This window comes from Balaenoptera musculus, chromosome X (assembly GCF_009873245.2).
Source record: "Balaenoptera musculus isolate JJ_BM4_2016_0621 chromosome X, mBalMus1.pri.v3, whole genome shotgun sequence".
NCBI lineage: Eukaryota > Metazoa > Chordata > Mammalia > Artiodactyla > Balaenopteridae > Balaenoptera > Balaenoptera musculus.
Window position 1 is genome coordinate 9,525,446 of NC_045806.1, and position 20,092 is coordinate 9,545,537.

Here is a 20,092-nt window from a genome sequence, read left to right on the forward strand (position 1 = left end):
GTCCACATCACACTGCTGGGAAGTGGTGGGACCAGGATTCGAACCCAGAGAGTCTGGCTTCACAGTCTCATTCCAGACTACCACACCAGTTCTCGTGTTGGCCCCATACCTGGGCATTTGTGTGTTTCCTGTACAAACCGTGAAGCATTAGCTCCAGAGAAAATGTCTCCTGCAATTTGGATCCATCGGGACACGGGACTTGCATTAGATAATGTGCTTAAAGGTCCATCTCCCTGGGACCATCCTGTGTGTGCAGGAAGAAGGTTCCAGAGTAGGAGTCCCACCCCTGCTCTGTCAGAGTGGCTTCCAAATATGTTAAAAGCCCAATGATTTCTTGCCATATCTGCCCTCACCCTGGTCCAAGCCACCATGATATTTTGTCAGGATTGATGCAGTGGGCCCTGAAATGCCCTCCCTGCTTACCAGTGCTCCCTCCTGTCTGTTCTCAGTATGGCAGCTATCACATCACTTCTCCACTCAGAACCTTCAAACAGCTTCCTGTTTCACTCACAACAAAACACAAAGTCCTTCTAAGAGCCTGGGTCATCTTCAGCCCCTCATCACTTCTTTACCACTCCCCTCACTGTCTCCACCCTCCCGCCACCACCGGCTGCCCGGCCGTCCCTTAGGCATGCTCTCACAGGCATAGCTCACCTCAGGACCTTTGCACTGCCGAAATGCCCCTCCCCCCAGACATTTCCTGACCCCTAGCATGATCTCACAGTTCCCTCGCCTGGCAGCTCTCCAGCCTTCCTCCCTGCATTGTATTTCTCCTTAGTACTTAAAATGACCTGATATGCCATACGTTTTACCAATTCATTAGGTTATTCCCTGCCTCTGCACACTGGAGTGAATATTTTATTTTTTTATTCTGCTTTCGTTCCTGTTGTACCCCCAGAACTGAGAAGCCAGTGGGCGTTCAATAAACATTTGTTGACTAAATGAATAAATGAATGCATTATAGAGTTGTTTTGGAGAATTAAATGAACTAACATATGGATAGCATCTCGAAAAAGGCTTAGCATGAAGTTAGTGTTCAATAAATGTCAGGTATTAATAAAATAATATTGTAATACTCATTAAGTGAATGATGAATTAAAAATTGGAGACTATTACTTTATCATGTAGTGGAAAGAGGATAATCTATCTAGAGATACTTTAAATATTTTAACTTACATTTGCAATGGATGCTAGGGGAGGTAGTCAGGGACATCAGTCAAGTCCCCTTTTCCTATTGTCCAGAAGGCACTAGAACACACCCTTCCCTGGGCAGGTGAATGATCCCCAAACATTGCTGCACTTTGGAATCACCTGGGAAGTCTTTTTAAAAAATTGATCCAGGGGCCCCTCTGGTGGCGCAGTGGTTAAGAATCCGCCTACCAATGCAAGGGACACGGGTTTGAGCCCTGGTCCAGGAAGATCCCACATGCTGCGGAGCAACTAAGCCTGTGCGCCACAACTACTGAGCCTGCGCTCTAGAGCCCGCGAGCCACAACTGCTGAAGCCCACGTGCCACGACTACTGAAGCCCGCACTCCTAGAGCCTGTGCTCTGCAACAAGAGAAGCCACCGCAGTGAGAAGCCCTGGCTCGCCGCAACTAGAGAAAGCCCGCGCGCAGCAACGAAGACCCATGCAGCCTAAAATTAATTAATTAATTAATTTTTTAAAAAATTGATCCTGGCTCCCACCCCTAGATAGTCTCATGTGATTGGTCTAGGATGAAACCTGGGCGTTAGGGCTTTTTAAAGCTCTCCAGGTGATTCTAATATGCAGTAAAGTTTGGGAACCACTCCTGGAAGCTTTTCACAGTATTGGCAGCAGCATGGGGACTCATCTTCCCAGTCCCGCTCTACAGCTGGAACTGAGAGTTTGATTCTCTGTAAGGCAACTCCTACTACCATTAGCAAGTCACGTCACCTCTACAACCTTCATCATTCAGAATGCCTTCTGTGGATTCTGGTGCAAACTCAGAGCTCAAGGCCAAAAACATGTGGATTTCCCCTCCCTTTTTTCCTTTGTTCGCTCTGGGGATAAAAGGAGAGACTCATTTCCAAATGCAGCTAGAGTACAGCACACTCTTGTTACTGAGTCCAAGCTCGCACTGCTCGCCACACGACAGGCCAGTAGATCAAGAGAGGAGTTGCTGAGGCAGGGAATAGCAACTTTATCTGGAAAGCCAGCAGACCGAGGAGATGGTGGACTACTGTCCCAAAGAACTATCTTACTGGAGTTAGAATTCTTTTGTACGAAAGGCGGAGGGGGTGTGTCTGGTTATTGCAAACTTCTTGGTGCCGGAATCCTTTGTTCTTATATTGGTCTGGTCACAATGTTCCTATAAACCTCCAACAAGGCATTTGTTGTTTTCTGTTCTGCAACTTTTAATCTGTATATAAAGGGGAAAGTGTTGTACCTTTAAAGGTCAGAGCCTTGAGAATGGGCTATCCTGTATATTTCAGGCTGTAGGCAGCATTCTTTTACAAAGGCGCAGAGGCAGCATGACTAAGCACAGACAACAGAGCACAAGGGTTAGAGCTGAAGGAATAGCTCCAACATAGAGTCAGCTTGTTCTTCTCTGTTACACGCTGAGATGGAGCCGTCTTACAGAGGACACAAGAGAACCGAACAGTGGCCACAACCCCCCAGGTAGCCCCACTCTCTCCCAGGCACACACAGCCGGGCCTGTTTCAGGCCTGTGAGAGATCAATGTGGAGGGTCAAGTTCCACACAGCAGGGCCCGCCGTAGGAGTATGAGAGGTCCTCCTGGTGTCCTAGTTCCCAGCCCTGACTTCCCCACCCGTTCCCTGTGTCTCAGTCCCTCCCGCCCAGGGCCCCATGTGCAGCTCCTACCCTGGACACTGGGGCTCACCCTATATAGGTTCTGCTGGTTTAATCAGGGTTTTGAATTCTTTCCTTCAGACTGCCAGGCCTCTCCATGTGACCTTCTGCCCACCTGAGGTCTGCCCACCTGCCTTCGTCCCAAGTGCGTGCCCCACCATGGTAGCCATGTCTACTCTCTGGGTCCAGACAAACGTCTACAGTTTCACAGAAGACAGCCCCTGCCCCCTTGGCCCTATAACACCACCACTCTGAACCTGGATGTTTCTAGAATGGTGGTGAGACATTGGGGATACCACCCTACCAAGGCCAGCTTCATGGGCTTGTGACCCATGCAGTCACAGAAGGCCCTGGGCTGGGTTTCACCTTCTGCCGTCTTGAAGTTCTTAATCATGTTGGAAGGAGGGCCCCTGCATTCTCATTTTGTACTGTCCTTGCAAATTATGTAGCTGGTCAAGCACGTGACACAGAATCAGAAGACCTGGTGTGAATCGCACCTGGCTTACACCTGAGAAGCGTGTGACCTTGGCCCAGTTATTCTTCCTCTCTGGGCATTTACAAAGAGGAGGTGGGCGGGGTCAAACTCCCTCTATCTCAGCGGCTGTGAAGATGAAACACGATAACAGATGAGTGTCAGCACGTGGCGCACAATGGGTTCCTTAGCAACTAACACTTCTCTTTTTCCTAGTGTTCCAGATCACAAACTGCTAAATCAAAAAGACATTTCCTTCCTTTCTGTTTCAAAGGGATTTTAAACTTTTATTTTCCTAGCCAGCGATATATGCCAAAAGGACAGATTTAGCGGGTTTTCAATTATTTTTCTTAACTCTTACTCATTACACTGAAGGACAGTAGGATTCCTCCTTCTCTGTCCTTCTTGATTACATTTGAACGATACGTTGTCCAGATGGCATATGGAGTAGCATCTTTCAAGGTATTTTAAAATGATCTTCTTTTACTTATTGAAGAAGATTAGTGGGAAAAAATTGAATTAAGGCCGTGTCATTGAAATAATCTTGGCTTACATATTTAAGGAGATTTCTAGTGTTCAAACTAATAACTCTTCCCCAAAAGAAGTCTGCCTTGGGTGATGTGCATGAGTGAAGACTTCATTGAGAGTCACCGAAGTTGATTTTCAACCCAACTCTCTGGCATACCAACCATGGGCCCTGAGTAACAATAAGCCACTGTTTTGATCTCAGTTTCCTCCTTGGCAAAATGCAGATAATAATACCTGCTCCGCTCCTTCATTCTCAAGGTTGTTTTGTGGATCAAATGAGCTATTCGTGGAAGCATTTTGAAAATTTTTGAATGCTGTACATTTTTCAAGTTTGATTATCGATAAGACTTCTGAAGTTTAAGTGTTAACAAAAAGATTCATTTAAATCATTTGAAAGTCTCTCTGGAACAGAAATGCCAAGAGTTAGTTCTTCAACTTCTTTGGAAAGGGGGACTGTATTTGACACCAGGATAACCTATTGCCACCAAAACGATCCCCATCACTTCAATTTCACTGGAGCCAAAAGCCGTATGCATTACCCACTAAATGTCCAGAACCCTCTGAGGTTCTTTCTCAGCACATCAGTTATAATTTGATAGTTTTCCACAAAGAAATATCTTTTTCTCTATTTAATTCAATTATTTATTGAGAATCCACTACATGCCAGGCACTGTTCTAGGCACCTGGGATAAATCAGTGAATCAAACAAAATTCCTTGCCATCACAGAGCTTACATTCTAGTATGGAGAGCAGAACAATGAAAATAAGCATCAAAATAAGTAGGTTCCACAGCTCTTTGGCAAGTGATTAGTTCTATGGGAAAAAAAAAAGTAGACGAGGGTGAAGGGATCTGGTTGTGGGGAGGCAAGGCTGTGATTTTAAAGTGTGTGACCAGAATAGTCCTCTTTCAGAAGCTCGCATTTGAGCAAAGACTTGAGAGAGGTGAGGGTGGGTCATACACACATCTGCAGGACAAGCATTTCAGGTTGGGGGAACAGCCAGTACGAAGGCCTCAAGCAGAAGTGGGCCTAGACTTTTCAAGGAAGAAGGCAGCCATGTGAGAAGCCTGACAGTGGGTCTCCCCACATCCTCCCCACTCTCTACCAAACAGAGAATAGAAGGTTTTACAACTAGAGAGGATGCGGTCGCCGGGCCATTGCCAAACACGTACACTGATGCCGAGTTTCTCTTTTGTGTGCTTTTCCCACAGTCACATGACACAGGCAATCGCATTTGACGACCCTCGGTTGGAGAGCTGCCAAATCATCCCTCCGGCTCCTCGGAGGGTGGAGATGAGGAGGGACCCTGTGCTGGGGTTTGGTTTCGTGGCAGGGAGTGAAAAGCCAGTGGTCGTCCGCTCAGTAACACCAGGTAAGCGCCCAACCCCAAGGCTCCGTCTCCGGGACCACCCACCACGCCCTGCCAGCATGACCACTGTTCCATTTCACAAGCTTAATACTGTTCTGTTTCAGGCTATGAAGTCTAATTGAGTTTTCCCATCACCTGGGTAGAGCCAGACCACCAGAGGGACAGAAATGGCTCTGCAAACGAGGTTTTAAACTTCCAAATCCATCATATCGCCAGACTTAGGAAAACACTGACCCATCATTCGTAACCATGGAAATGACCCACTTCTTAATGTATGAATGCACACGTTAAGAGGCAGGCACGGTGCTGTTTTCAGTAAGCTCCCGACGAGCTCCTTATGAAAAAGCAGAAGGTTGTGTTTAAGTTTCTCTAGGATTTAGATCAGCGGTCCCCAACCTTTTTGGCACCAGGGACTGGTTTCGTGGAAGGCAGTTTTTCCACGGACGGGGCGGGGGATGGTTCAGGCGGTCATGTGAGCCATGCTTCAGGCGGTAACGCGAGCGATGGGGAGCGATGCGGAGTGGCAGATGACGCTTCACTCGCTAGCCCGCCGCTCACCTCCTACTGTGCGGCCCGGTTCCTAACAGGCCGCGGACCGGTACCAGTCTGCAGCCCGGGGCTTGGGGACCCCTGATTTAGATCATTGGGGTGGTTGAATTCTTTTACAAAGAGGTGCTCCCCTCCCTTCCCACTAGAGGTAGAATGTATTTCGCCACCCCATTGCTCTTGGGCCGGACCCGGTGACTGACTTTGGCCCATGGCATATTAGCAAAGATGACATGAGCAAAGGCTTGTAATATGCTTGTGGAGTTGAGCTCCTTTCTTGGGTTTCTGCCACGGCCATAAGAAGAGTTTCCCTGAAGTGGCTGTTACCCCTTCACAGCCCGAGCCCCAAAATGAACACGTGGGGCAACCAGCCTGCAGCCTAGAGCTAAGTACAGGCTGACCCTCAGTGTACAGCACAACTGCCCAGCCAAGCCTGCCTTGATCAGCCAATCCACAGTCATTCCAAAGACCCAGAAGCATGAGAGGAAACCCTACTGGGTTTTGGGGGTGTCTTGTTATACAGTAAATGCTGCCTGTTACAGTGTGTGGCAAATCTCTTAAATTCTACCATACGGTCAGGTAATTAATGCACTTGGTCTCAGTCATTCTCAGTATATAAATGTTCCACTATCCACACAGCTGAATATACTGGACTATGGTGCCATTGCCTGACGTGGGCCACCTTTGCCTTCCAGAAACAATGCTCTAATATTTATTCATTATATGTATTTATATACTTATTTTAATGGACTTGTACTGGATTTTTTTTCAGACAAAAGGAAAGTATCTTCTGTGCTGTCTTTCTCCAGGATTTTGCAAATCAGTAACAGAGTTCAAAAGTAAAATGCTGTAGTCAAGAGCGCAGACTATGGCATCAGACCTCCTGGGTTTGATGGACTTGAATCGTGCCTCTGCTCCTTATTAGGTTTTTTTTAGCTTCCGCGATAACCCCCTACATGTCAGTTTGATGTAACTTCTCTATAGCCTTTGGATAATGAGGATCATAGTGTCTACCTTCTAGGGCTAAGGGAGGGAATGAAATGCATTGGAAGGGTGCCAGGTACATAGTTAGTCCAGGAATGTTTATTATTATTATTATTATTATTATTATTATTATTATTATTATTAAACTCTAAAATATTTGGCCAGTTGAGTCTGTCAATTAAGGGAAATGAAAGCCAACTAGTGAGCTAGTATAGATTATTAAAGTTGATTCCATTTTTCCTCATTTTGACACACTCTGCCCCAAGGCAAGCACTGCAAATACAGTCAACCCCTTTAGACTTGTGCAGAAAAGAATAACTTCCCTGTTCACTCCTACCACTGCCTCACCACACAACTTCTTACTTTGTCTGCTGAGCTTTTTATTTCATTAGCTATAGATCATAGTTGTTGAACTCAATGCAACTGAGAATTTTATTCTCAAAAATAAAAGAGATTTGTTGTTTTTTATAACAATGAAATAATCCATATGCTTTCCTGAAAAAGGAAAAGAATGTAGACAGTATAGAGGATAGAGTTTTTAAAAAAATCACCTGAGTTCCTACTATTGAGAGTTAACCATTATTAACATATATAGAGAGAGCATATATATAGTGGACAATTCTGTGCATACATTTGCATATATTATGTATCATATATATATATAATGTATTACATGTATATATATGTATATGTGTGCGTACACGTATTTTTTTCCTAAATGGTGTCCCATTTAGCATGCAGTTTTGTAACAGTGGGACACTTTAACGTCTCTGGTTATGGGATTCTCCAAAGTGTGTGTCCTCCCCAGAGCTAACTGGAGATTTGGGTCTGGTTTTTCGCTTTCTTGTATTTATCGCCTTACTGTTCCTTCATCCTTTTCCCTTCCTTGCCCTCAACTTTCCTTAGAGTCAGACTCTCTCACCTACTGTTCGACAATTTTGAGAAGAATAGAAAAAGTGCAAACTAAGGTCAAAGAGCACTGTTTCCAGTCATGTTTATGAGTGAAAATGCTGGTCACATAAACTGTGTCTATCATAAAATGACTCTACTGAGTGATTCCAATGATAAGTGATTCCAATGGTAAGACCAGATTTTTCTATAGTAGACAAGCCAGCTTTCAGAGTAAAGGGCATGGGCGTTCTCTGAAGTGTGCCCCTGTTTCATGTTCTGGAAGGAACTGTGTGTTGCTTCCTCCCATAATTCTTGCTCAAACGAGAGTATTTCCATTTGATCAGAAGCATAGGTCAAATGTAAGACTAAGCCCTGTTCATCTGCACATGGTTTTCTCATCAGAGTACTAGTTAACGTCAGTCTCCAAACAGTTAGTTCAGAGATTTTTCTGTATTTGACTAGCATCTGACGTCTAACCATTTCTTTGACTGAATTTGAGTCATTGCTCATATGTAATCCAATCGTCATCAAAACTCCCTCAAGTGATTTTCAGAATTCCTTATGTGTGCAAACACTGAATCTCAGTTCCCTCATCTTGAAATGAATATGAGTTCCATATTCTGGCTGTGAAGTGTTCGTTTCAATTACTAAATGAAGTAAAAGTGATAATATTTGAAAGATAACATTTCAACTGCACCTATTATCCAGATAGACCTCTGGAAATAAAATTAAAATCCCAGTACCGTATAGCACCAGATCAATATTTGGGGAGTAATTCCATTAGACATGTGAAGATAATCAGTATTATCGAAGTATTTGTTTTTAGGTCTTATTTAATATAGATGTGTGCTTCATGCAGCTGTGTCTTTATGTGTCAAGAGACCTGGCAGTGACCAGTTTTTGAGTTACAGGAGCAAGTTCAAAAGAGATGTTGGCCACCTTGAACTTGGAAGTGTCCACAGACCTAAGCTGACATCCAGTTCAACCCTTCCAGGCAATTCTTGCCCCTGTGTGAGCCTCAGCTATGTCATTATATGGAAGGGATTATAGCATTTAGAGAGGTTACTAGTTAGAACACTTAGCCTGTTGCCTGGTACACAATAAGTGCTCAACAAATATTCGTTCTCTACCTCCTCCTTGGAAAAACATTTGGAAGAGGCTGTGACGGATCAAGACAAAAACATGAGTCCTCTGTGGTCACACATGAGCCCCGCCACAAACATCCCAGCACGGTCCAAACCACAGAAATGACCAAACGCCCTCATCTCCTAGCTGACACAGGGGACTGCTGCTTCTTTACCAATGCCAGCTTCCTTCCTCCCACCTTTTAGGCAAGAATTATTAAGATGCTCATGATAGAATTACCCCCACTTGCTGAGAGCAAAGCCCCACTTTCTTGAACCCTCCTCCCAAAGCATGTAACTCAAGACCCAATCCTACAAGTCCTTCCTAGCACCCTCGTGTTCAGCTGCCTTACGGGCCGCCACAGAGTGCCATTTCCCTCGTTGTACAGAGTAAGTAAATACAACTGTGTGCAAATCCAGGTGTGCTCAGGTGGTCGCGACTCTGGCTGCCGGGGATCAACCCAACTGACTGGCTACCTGTCGGGGGAATACCTTCTTCTAAGGGTCCCGATACTCAGGGTGTGGTCAGCTGGCTGGCAGCCTCAGCAGCCCCTGGGATCTTGTGAGACATGCAACATGTCACCCCGCACCCCTCCTCACCTACGGAATCAGTCTGCAGGGCAACAGGGTCCCAGGTGATTGATTCATAAGCCTGTTAAAGTATGGGAAGCATTGCCAGTCTCAACCTTACCTGAGAAGTTTGAGAGGAATGTTGATGCCTGAGTCCTACCTCCGGAGCTTCTGATGTCATTGGCCAGGGTGCAGCCTGGGCCCCAGGAGCTTCTCCAAAGCTCGCCCCTCCCCGGTTCTGTCTAGCGTCGAGAAGGACGATGGAGAGAACACCCATTCTCTGGGTGGCTTTTGCTTTTGCTGATAGCGCCCATTGCTCACAAGGAATCACGACAGGGAGAGGAGGCTACAGATGGATGGATGACCAGTGGTCTTCTCACCTGCTCTTCGCTCTCATTTGTCTCCAGGTGGCCCCTCCGAAGGCAAGCTGATCCCGGGAGATCAGATTGTAATGATCAACGATGAGCCAGTTAGTGCCGCGCCGAGGGAACGGGTCATCGACCTGGTCAGGTAGGCGACTCACTCACCGGGGCCCCGTCCGGCGGCTGCGCAGCTCTGAGACCTCACCCCACAGAGGAAGGGCTTCCCATGGGCCACTTCGGGGCAGGAACCCCAGCTGACACGTTCACCTTGAAAATGCTGTTGGCACTGCCCTCTGATGTAAAAATCCAGGCTAAGTAAACAGAGACACCCACTTGCCCGCTCTGTTAACATTCCAGGTGCATAGGCTGAATGAAATAGTCCAATTTCCATTGCTCCATCCAAGGGTTGCGTTTTGGTTTCCTTCCAAAATTACTAACACATTGATATTCCATAATCAAGGAGATCAGCATGCAGTACTTTTCTAAACATTATCCCATGGATACACAAACATACAGTTCACCGATTTTTCATACTTGACTGATTCATTACTGAATTTTGAAATCTTCAACAAAGGAAAAAGGATCGTCAGGTCAAAAGTAGGACAGTTTTGAAAATGTGCTTGGTTTATTGGTTTAGTTTCAGCATAGATGCACATCATTTGTTATGTGATATTCTTACGAGGGCGCCAGAAATGTATTTTATGTGATGGTAAAATATTGGTCAAGAATCTTCTTCGAAGCCCACCAGAGTTATACCCCCATGGTGAATTGAGGGCAAAAGGGGTCTTTAGAAGTTTTCCAAATGAAGCTGTGTCTGTTAGATGAGTGGACCCCCTCGTGCTGCGGGGCACTGGGGGATACTGACTGGCTTGCGTGACATTTGTCTTTTATAAACGGATCTTTTGAGGCGAGATGGAATCAGAAGTTAAGGCTCTCAGAACACTTCAAACCGAGAACGGGATCTTCGAACATTTATGCTCTCTCATAACAAAAGGTACATCTGTACCCTGAGAGATGCAAAAAGTAGAGTATTTCTGGGGTTTTCTGGAGAAAGTTGCTTTCCCAAGCCTAGTTCAGCTTCTGCTTTACACTGAAGTGCTGGATGGTCACACCTCTTGGGAAGAGCTGGGACGAGGGTGAGAAGACAGAGAAGTAGAAATAGAGAAGGCTTATTTTTAGGGTAACCGACCATCCCAGTTTTAGCAGGGAAGGGCCCACATCCTGAGACGGCCCTCCGTCCCCAGATGGTTGGCCTGGTCACCCTACTTTAGTGTAGGCTCCAGAGAGTGGAGCCTTCGCAGCTGGCTGGCAAAGTGCCTGTCCTCACTGGGGCGTCCAAATCTCTAAAGGAAGTGCCTACATGGGAGCGGGTACTGCGCCTCGTGTTGGGCACCCGGGGGCACTCACTGCCATTCTTCCTGGGGACCAGGAAGACCAGGGTCAGGAGCGATGCCGCATTTTGTGCCCTTGGGAGGGAGCTGCAGTGCGACCATTTGGAACCACTTCTCTCTTGAGATGCGTGTGGATGTCAGCGGGAACGCACCTTGTGTGGGCGGGCTCTGAGCCTTATGTGGGCTTGCATCCTGGAGCGCCACGCTGGGGCTGATGACAGGTTGCACGGTCATCGTGTTGTCCCCTAGGCGCGCACTTCTGTGATCAGTCCTGTTGATTTCTGTGCTCAGAGGATGACAGAAGAAATAAACTATCTCTGTTTGTGTTTGCTGTGACTGAATTGCTGGCTGCAGGGCAGAAATGGAGAAAAAGCCATCTAAGCATGTGATCATGTCCTAGCCATCCTTCCAGGGCATTTAGAAAGATTTTTTTTTCCAAAAAAGATTTTCCCTTCTGGTTTAATGCATCGTGGAAGAAAATGGCATCTCTGTAAACAAAAGTCTCTATCGGACGTTTTATGTAATGGAGCTCAATGAAGATTTGTTGGATAGATGAACCAATTAAAAGAAGGGAGAGTAGACAACAGCTTGTGGTCCAAATCCAGCCTGCCTGCCACCTGTTTCGGACAGCCCAGGAGCTAAGAATGGTTTTTGCAATTTTTAAAGAGTTGGGCAAAAAATAAGAGAATATTTTGTGACACAGAGAAATCATATGAAATTCAAATTTCAGAGCCCATAAATAAAATTTTCTTGGAATCCAGCCACACCTGTTCATTTACATATGATCTAAGAAGGCCTTCTCCCTGCCGTAGCAGAGCTGCGTACTCCCGGCAGAGAACTGGGGCCCGCAGAGATGAAAATATTGACTATCTGGCCTTGCCTGAAAAGGTATGCTAACCCCCGCTTTAGGAAATATTAAGGTAACCAATCACATTTTCTTTGGTTAAGTCAGATTTAGATTAAAACCCCAAATCATATACGCAGAGAATTTCTCTCCGGATGGGGTTGTGATTAAAACAAGATTCCCACATACTTGATGACAGGGTTGTGTTTGAAATGGGTTGGCGTGGAAATCATGCATCGTTTTTAAGCGGGTACAGAAAACCCTCTTGCCCTTGTCACAACCCATCCCCTCCCCATCCCCGGAGTGGGGGAGAGAGAGCTGAGCTCTCTCTGGGTGAACTGTGGCTTCTCTGATTAGCATTGGCTGTCGCCTCCCTTCACGTCCCCAGTACCTACATGCTGGCTCTTCTGTGAGGCTCATCTGTGGGTTCTTTGGTGGCAGGAGAGGAGGGCACCCTCTTGGCACTAGCTTTCCTACAAGACCTCTTGGGTACGGCACCAGCCAGACCGGCTATTCTTCAAGATGTCTACTTGACCTCATCCTGGAGGGGAGGACGTGAACTCTCACGGCCTTGCGGCCTTCTCACAGCTCCATGGTTCTCCCCAACCCTTTCCAGAAGGAGAGGGGGAGAGGAGGAGGTGGCTGGCAGTAGCTCACCACTTTGGGCCTCCTCTTGGAAAGTTCTGGCGAATCCCATGTGTTTGCAGTTGACTTTAGAATGTGGTCTGAGTGTCCCTTGGCTGGTGGCTCACTGCTGGATGACAAGGACACAGTTTGAATCAGGAATGACGCTTGATGTTGTAGAATCAGGTGACCTGGATCCCGAGTTCCGTGAGAGCAGAGACCTTGTCTGTGTTGTCCTCTGCCATGTCCCCACAGCCTGGCCCAACGCCAGGCCCATAGCAGGTGCCCACTAGCGATGTGCTGGGAGGGAGTGTGCTCTGAAGAGCGCTCTTCGGAAACGACCGGTTTAGATGGTTTTCCCCAAGCCCTCCTGCAGCTCTTCTGTGAGCTTGAACGTCAGCTAATGAATCCATCCCTCCGAAAAACATTCATTTTATTCACCGATTTATCACACGTTCTCCGGCACCTACTATAGATGCAGGCCACCAAGCTAGGCACCCCATCCACGGGGACAGGTGAGCCAAAGCCTTCAGGGAGCTTACGTGACACCTGTTCAGGTGGGACCTCTCAAGACAGACAAGCCCCCCATTGGCCACTTGAGGGAATTGTCAGATTTGAAAGGATTTTGCTGGTGATAAAAACACATCGGCCCAGATGCTACTGAGATGGTGAACACGTCATCCTAAAACTTACTCCCTTTTAATCTCAAGGCAATAAATTTATCTTTACAAAAGTAACAGGGTACTTTATTTAACCAAATAAATCTAAGCCCAGTGATACAGTGCAATTCACAGAGGTGAAATGCAGCTGGTTGTGGAGTTATTGTGTTGAAGAGCAGATACCTTCAAATTCATTAAACCAGAATTTTGAAATAATGTATTTCTTCTCACTAATGAAAAAGTTCATCCATTAGAAAATTTTCCTGTGCCTTCCCATCAGTTTAGTCATCTATCTGCCATATGTATGCTAACCTGAAAATTCAGCTCTTGTAAAATAATCTCTTTTTTATTAGGCTTCTCAGCCAATATTAACATCTGTATCTTACACAAGATAAATTCCCTTTCTGTTTGATAAAATATCTCATTTTCTTAGCCACTGAGGAAATTTGGGAAAACACTCATCATTTTAATAACACTATAAAATTCTCTCTTTAAAAATTGGCATCCATTTACTTGCCTACGTGGTTTGGTCTTATTTTGTTCTTTTTTTTTCCCATTGCCACATTTGCTCATGGATCATTTTTTGTTTCCAGATACATTTATGTTTCTTTGTGGATTATTTTTCTTATCATTTGGCTGCTCTATTGTAAAATTTTTTTTTTCTTGAGAAAATGAAAGAGTTTCTTGGAGACCAATTTACTGCTATAGTAACCACATTTGGGTTTTTTCATGTATCCTCAAAAAGAGCTATAATTGCTGCACTGAAATTAGATGAGTTCCGTTCATTTCATAGTTTTCTAGATTTTTAACTCTAACTCATACTTTGTAGTGGTGGAGGAGTGAAATCTTTGAAGAATTCATGCCCTTTGCAAATTACCATATCTTTCTTCTTTAGAAGTATCCAGGGATAATTTCCCGTGGCTTTTCACAACTAGACAAATTAACTTAAAACAGTCTCCAAAATTTTATTTTTAAAAACAATGGCGTATAATTGCTCATAGACATTATGAATCACGCTCCATCCCCCAAGGCTAGCCAATCCAATTAAATTCATTTTTTATATTAATTTCTTTAATTAATTTACAGTGCTCACAATTAGTGAGCATTAACAAGTAGCAAGTGTCATGTAGAGTACTGGGAATGTATAAATACCTAAAACATGATTCCTGCCCTCAAGGAGGAGACTTCCAGTTAATTGCACCATATTTGGGGGGCGGGTGGTGTTGGGTGGGAATGTTTGGTAGGGGTGGGCAAGAGCGCGCAGGGATGTAGTGATGTGGTAAAGGGTAGCCGTTGGCCCAGCGTGGAAGGGCAGGTTTATGCATGGAGAGAGGCTCGTAAAATAGATCTTCCCCTTGTCTCTGGGAGCCCCAGACCCTCCTGAAGGACACTCCCTTTCCAGCTGGCAGACATGGAAATATCCATTGCCCAGATGCCGTCCTGGACCACAGTCTCAAAATTTCCTCCCGCCGTCCCTCAATCACCTCATCAAGGCAGCAGCAGAAATCTGGCTCACGTTAGACGGGAGGTGCTAGTCTCTTGGGATTTGGGAGCCCCTTGAGAATCTGATAAACACCATGGACTTATACCTCCACCCAGAAAAATCCACATGTATACATAGTCTTGCATATATCAGAATGTTCCTTGACCCCCCTGAGGCCAACCCCAGTTTTAGAGCCCTAGCAGCTGACTCTGGAAATGCTGGCTCCCTTTCCATTGTAGCAGTAGAAGCTGAGGGCTGCCCACCCCATAATAAGAAGGCCCAAGGCTTGAACTGGAAACTAGTTCCGCCTTCTCCCCTCCTCTGAAATGGGGCAGCTAACTATTCCTCCGTCTGTCTTCTCTTACCACCTAAGCTGACTATTCCAGCTGATCTAATTAATGAGCAGTGCTATAGCTATGGCCCCATCTACACAAGGTTGCCCACATCTCTCACCCCTTCTCTACTAATAACCTGGAATTGGAGAGCTTTTCTGGGGAGCAGTAGGGTTCCTCCGATAAGAAAGTAACTATAAGAAATAAAAATAGATGATAAGTTACTAATCACTACTTAAATTCACAGAGGATAAGAACACTAGTTTTTAGTAACATTCCTTTTACCTAAGTAACTAATATACATAAACACATGCCAACCAATGTCAAATATTCATTTTAAGACCAGGAAGATTATTCGGGAGGACTTGTATTTTCCTGGAACACTTACATCCCTACAAAAGCAATGAGCCAACTCACTTCTACAATCAAGATCAAAGCTTTGCGTATAACTGTTAAGGGTAACTTTTTGACACTTAAAAATATATATTATTATAATATGTAATATAATATAAACTAATATAAATATAATAATTGTTATTATCCCAACTAATAATGATGATGAGAGTTAACATGTCTTAAGTCCTTGTTCTATGCTAAACCTTCTGCTAAACACTCTTCCTTAGTGTTAAGACCAGCTACACTTATGTGGTGCTTACCATGCCCTGTCCTGAGTACTTTCTGTGTATTAAAACTCATTCGATCCTCACAATGGTGAACGGGTACAGTGCTTACCCATTTACTCTAATTTAAAGATGGGAAAATTGAGGCACAGGGAGGGTAAGGGATGTTCCCAAGATCCCATGGCTAGTAAGAGGTGGAGGGAAACCCAATCTGGCTCCTGAGTGAATGCTCTTAACCCACTCATCATGCGTAGTCCTCACAACAGCGAGCAAGTACTGTTAATTGTACTCACATAACAGAGTGGAAACTGAGGCTTAGAGAGGTTGAAGGACTTGCTCAACCTGGGCACTTGCTCAGGGCCTGGAGGGGGGCATGCAGTGGGAGTTGAAGAAAGCCAATACAACTTACTGGGACCAAGCTGGCTATCTGGCATATCAAGTCCTTACTTGGTGGGCCCAGCAAACAACAGAGCTGGAAATGAGCTCTAGAACCTGGGTCTTAGTGCCTTCACCCCATAGACAGCTCCAGTCCAATTTTGGATTAGACAAAAATAGCCTGTCTCCTATTCCAGGTTGGCCAAACATTTGCCTTGATTTTAGTAGGAAGCACTCAGGAGTACCTGCTCGTTGAGGTCAGCGGGAGCCTGGCAAGCTTAAGAGTGAAATAAGCCATTTAGAAGGGACCCATCTAACAATGAGATCTGTCTTTTTGTCAGTCCCTCCTCATCAGAATGATAATGGAAAGTCAAATCAGATCATGTTCCAGGAGCACTGTGTCTGCAGAAGAATATATTCAGAAGGTCACCTTCCTGTCTAATTTCAGCTGGGCTTAGATGCCTCACGGTGCTGCGTAGTAAAAAAACAAAGCAAAAACATCTACTGAGCATCCTGCACATAAAATATGCATGATGATGTATGATATAATAAAGCCTTATTATAGTAAAACCAGCAAGCACTTTCGGTGGAAACACAAAGGAGCAGCCCCTTGGTATGCTGACACTACAGATTGTGGTCTCACCTAATACACACTTGCAGTGTACACATTTTCTGACAATTGGAAATTACAGAGCCTGGGGAGAAAGAAGTCGGCGATTCTAGAAGATGGAAAGTGTGGGAAAACGTTCTAATATGGATAGTGTAGAAAAAAGGATTTGAGTCCATAGTTCATAAAGGTTATAATGACATATGATGAAAATGAATGAGAAAAATGACTTCACCCAGATTGTTTTAATGTCCCTTAGATTTTCATAACCATCTCCCACTCTCTCATTAAATCTCTCCATTACTGTAGATACTTTTATGCGACTCATGTATGGAAAATAAATGTTGGAGATGGAAGAACCAGAAAAAAATTTAAACTAGGGCATGTTTTCAGTTATCTCATATGGTTTACACTACCGCATGTTTTACCTTGTATTAACTTAACAAGTACCTTACTTGTATTAAGAAAAAAAATGAAGATAATTATTGGCCTTATGCCATGTTCCTTTAGAACTACAAATTTATAAAGTCTTCCATGCCCTTTGTATAAGTAGCTGAAAAGAAAAAAAAATTATCTTGGTGAGCCTGTGATCAGAACATGCTTGGGATCAAGGTATAAGCCTCATTCCCTAGAGATTTCAGTAGAGGGTCTCAGGTACTCAAAGCCAGATCCTGTTTTTTTTGTTTGTTTGTTTGTTTGTTTTTTAATTATTTATTTATTAATTTTGGCTGTGTTGGGTCTTCGTTGCTGCGTGAGGGCTTTCTCTAGTTGGGGCGAGGAGGGGCTACTCTTCCTTGTGGTGCACGGGCTTCTCATTGCGGTGGCTTCTCTTGTTCTGGAGCACGGGCTCTAGGCACACAGGCTTCAGTAGTTGCAGCACTCGGGCTCAGTAGTTGTGGCTCACGGGCTCTAGAGTGCAGGCTCAGTAGTTGTGGTGCACGGGCTTAGTTGCTCCGCGGCATGTGGGAACTTCCCGGACCAGGGATCGAACCCGTGTCCCCTGCATTGGCAGGCGGATTCTTAACCACTGTGCCACCAGGGAAGCCCCCAGATCCTGTTTTTACAGGCAACACAGTGGAGGGTGTGGTTGGCAAGAATCTCAGGCCACACACTCAGATGTGCAAGAAGTGTATTGTTATTTATCTGTTATCTGTAATAATCCAGATTTTATTTCAAATCCTGATCCTAATGTATGGTCAATTCATCCCATTTTCCATGGTGCTGAGTCTACATTTGGGGGGAGGGGGTGTAATGGGAGGAGGCACTGGGAGAGGTGAAGTGTGTCCCCTCTTTGGCCACATCATCCATCTCACTAGAATTCGCTGAGATATCTTTGTGCCCATCTGGTTGGCTTTTGATCACTCACGTAGGCAGGGAGCTACTGTGTCATTCCTTGTCCACTGCTGTCAACCCTTCTGAAGCCATGTCTCTGTCATCTTGGGTGCACTTGCCCCTCCTGAGCCATACTGGGACACTGAATAATTCCAGGGCTAATTCCCTCCGGGATCTTGTCACCTTCCGGGTTCTGACTAGGAAAGAAGACACCGTCGTTGTGCTCTTTAATCCCACAAGGCTTTGTGGAGGTTCCTAAGTGACTTTTCCCAGAGGATCAGCTTCTCAAAAGAGGGGGAGCACGCCTGTCCTTTCCCAGGCACCCACAAGTTGGTGCTCTTCTGCTCGCCCCAAGACTCTCTCCATCTCCCCCAGCCTCTCACTAGTCCCCGTTCTGGAGAGGAGGGAGCTTCACTCTCATTTATCGAATATCCTTCCTAGCCCTGAGCTCCTGGAACCTATGTATTTCTCTACTTTCTTCTGTAACAACCCTGTCCTACAGTGATGAGTGTTTTGTGGTCTGGCTGACCAAATGGTCAAAGAAATAGAGCTGACCAAGCAGAACAAAGAAATGGGCATGGAGGTGAACAGCGGTGAATATTTCAAAATATTGTCCTGCTACCCATTGAGAAGACATGTGGTGTAGAAATCAGAAAAATCTGAATTCAAGTTCTGCCTCTGCATTAGATTAACTGTGTGACCTTGGGCAACGACTTAATTTCTATAACCCTCAGTTTCTTGACCTATAAAATGAAGACCTACCTCATAGCACTGTTGTGAGAGTTCAGTAAACCACAGTGAGTAAAGCTCTTAGCAGGGTAAGAGCACATGAGGAACTCTTCATAAATCTGAGTTACTGTTGTCTTTGTCCGGGTCTCCATCAGCATCATCGCTTAGAATTTGCACTTCTAAGGCTTTGTCTAAGGGTCGAAGGAGGTAATGTACAGGGGAGCGCTTTGTGACTTGTCACCAGCTGGTCTCTGTGTGTCAGATGCCGTCATTGCTGCTCCTGGGAGATTGGAGCACAAACCCGGAAGTCACCCAAAACCAGAGAGGATCCTGGGTAGAAATCTCATCTTTTAGGTTAAAGATAACTTGGGGAACAATTAAAAGCCCTGAAACTCAGGGTTTGCAAAGGCAGCCAGGGCTCATCCCTGGGGTGCTAGAACCCAGCAGTGATTGGCAGTGAACTTGACTTGGGGGGACCACACAGGTGTGCAGCAGTGGGATGAAATGTGCAGTGTGTTGTGGTGGGAACAAGAGTGTTGTGTCAGAGGGGCACAGGGGATATGGAAAGATGCAGGGCTATTGGCGTGTGCCCTCCTGAGGTTGACATTAGGTTAGGAATGACCTAAATCAGGAGTCAGCAAACTTTTTCTGGAAAGGACCAGATAGTAAATATTTTAGGCTTTGCAGGTCATGGTCTCTGTCACAATTCAACTCTGCTGTTGTGGCATATAAGCAGCCATAAATAATATGTAAACAAACAGGCATGGCTGTGTTCCAATAAAACTTTATTTACACAAACAAGAGTGTGGGCCGGATTTAGCCCATAGGCTGTTGTTTGCCGACCCCTGACTTAAACCAGTGAAACTGAAAGAGACTTGATCTGAAGATAAGAGGACATAGAGGCAGAGAAATAAAGCAGAGGGTGCTGGACATTTTTTCTTTTTTTTTTTGCCAGCAATAATAATAAAGATAAAGCAAATGATATGAACTTCCTGGGCACCTAAAATCCTTTTTTGGATGGTAGAGAGAAGGGAAAAAAATAATGAGACAAACAAATAGATAAACATCAAAGACTTCTGTGATGCTTTTCCCGATCCTCCCTAATCACCCCCCAAAGTAGTTAATTACTCTCATGTCTTGATGCACTGAGGGGTGTGTGTGTGTGTGTGTATTTTTTTTTGGGGAGGGGGGCTGCACCACACAGCTTTAGGATCTTAGTTCCCCAGCCAGGGATTGAACCCAGACCCTCAGCAGTGAGAGCGCAGAGTCCTAACCACTGGACCGCCAGGGAATTCCCCTGTACATATATTTTTATTATAATCTGTACCACACAGTGTTACCGTTATATGTAAACTTGTCTTTGTCACAAGTCTGTGTGTTTTTTTTTAATATAAATTTATTTATTTATGTTTGGCT

The 20,092-nt window shown here is 45.1% G+C and overlaps 1 protein-coding gene across 2 annotated transcripts in view; it reads left to right on the forward strand.

Annotated features, from left to right (window-relative positions):
* Positions 1-20,092, forward strand: part of FRMPD4 (FERM and PDZ domain containing 4) — a 176,998-nt gene that overhangs the window by 76,613 nt on the left and 80,293 nt on the right. For both annotated transcript variants that reach the window (XM_036839955.1, XM_036839954.1), the window contains exons 2-3: positions 5,046-5,206; positions 9,726-9,828. In XM_036839955.1, coding sequence (XP_036695850.1) covers positions 5,046-5,206; positions 9,726-9,828 — 264 coding nt within the window. The remainder of the gene's footprint in view (positions 1-5,045; positions 5,207-9,725; positions 9,829-20,092) is intronic.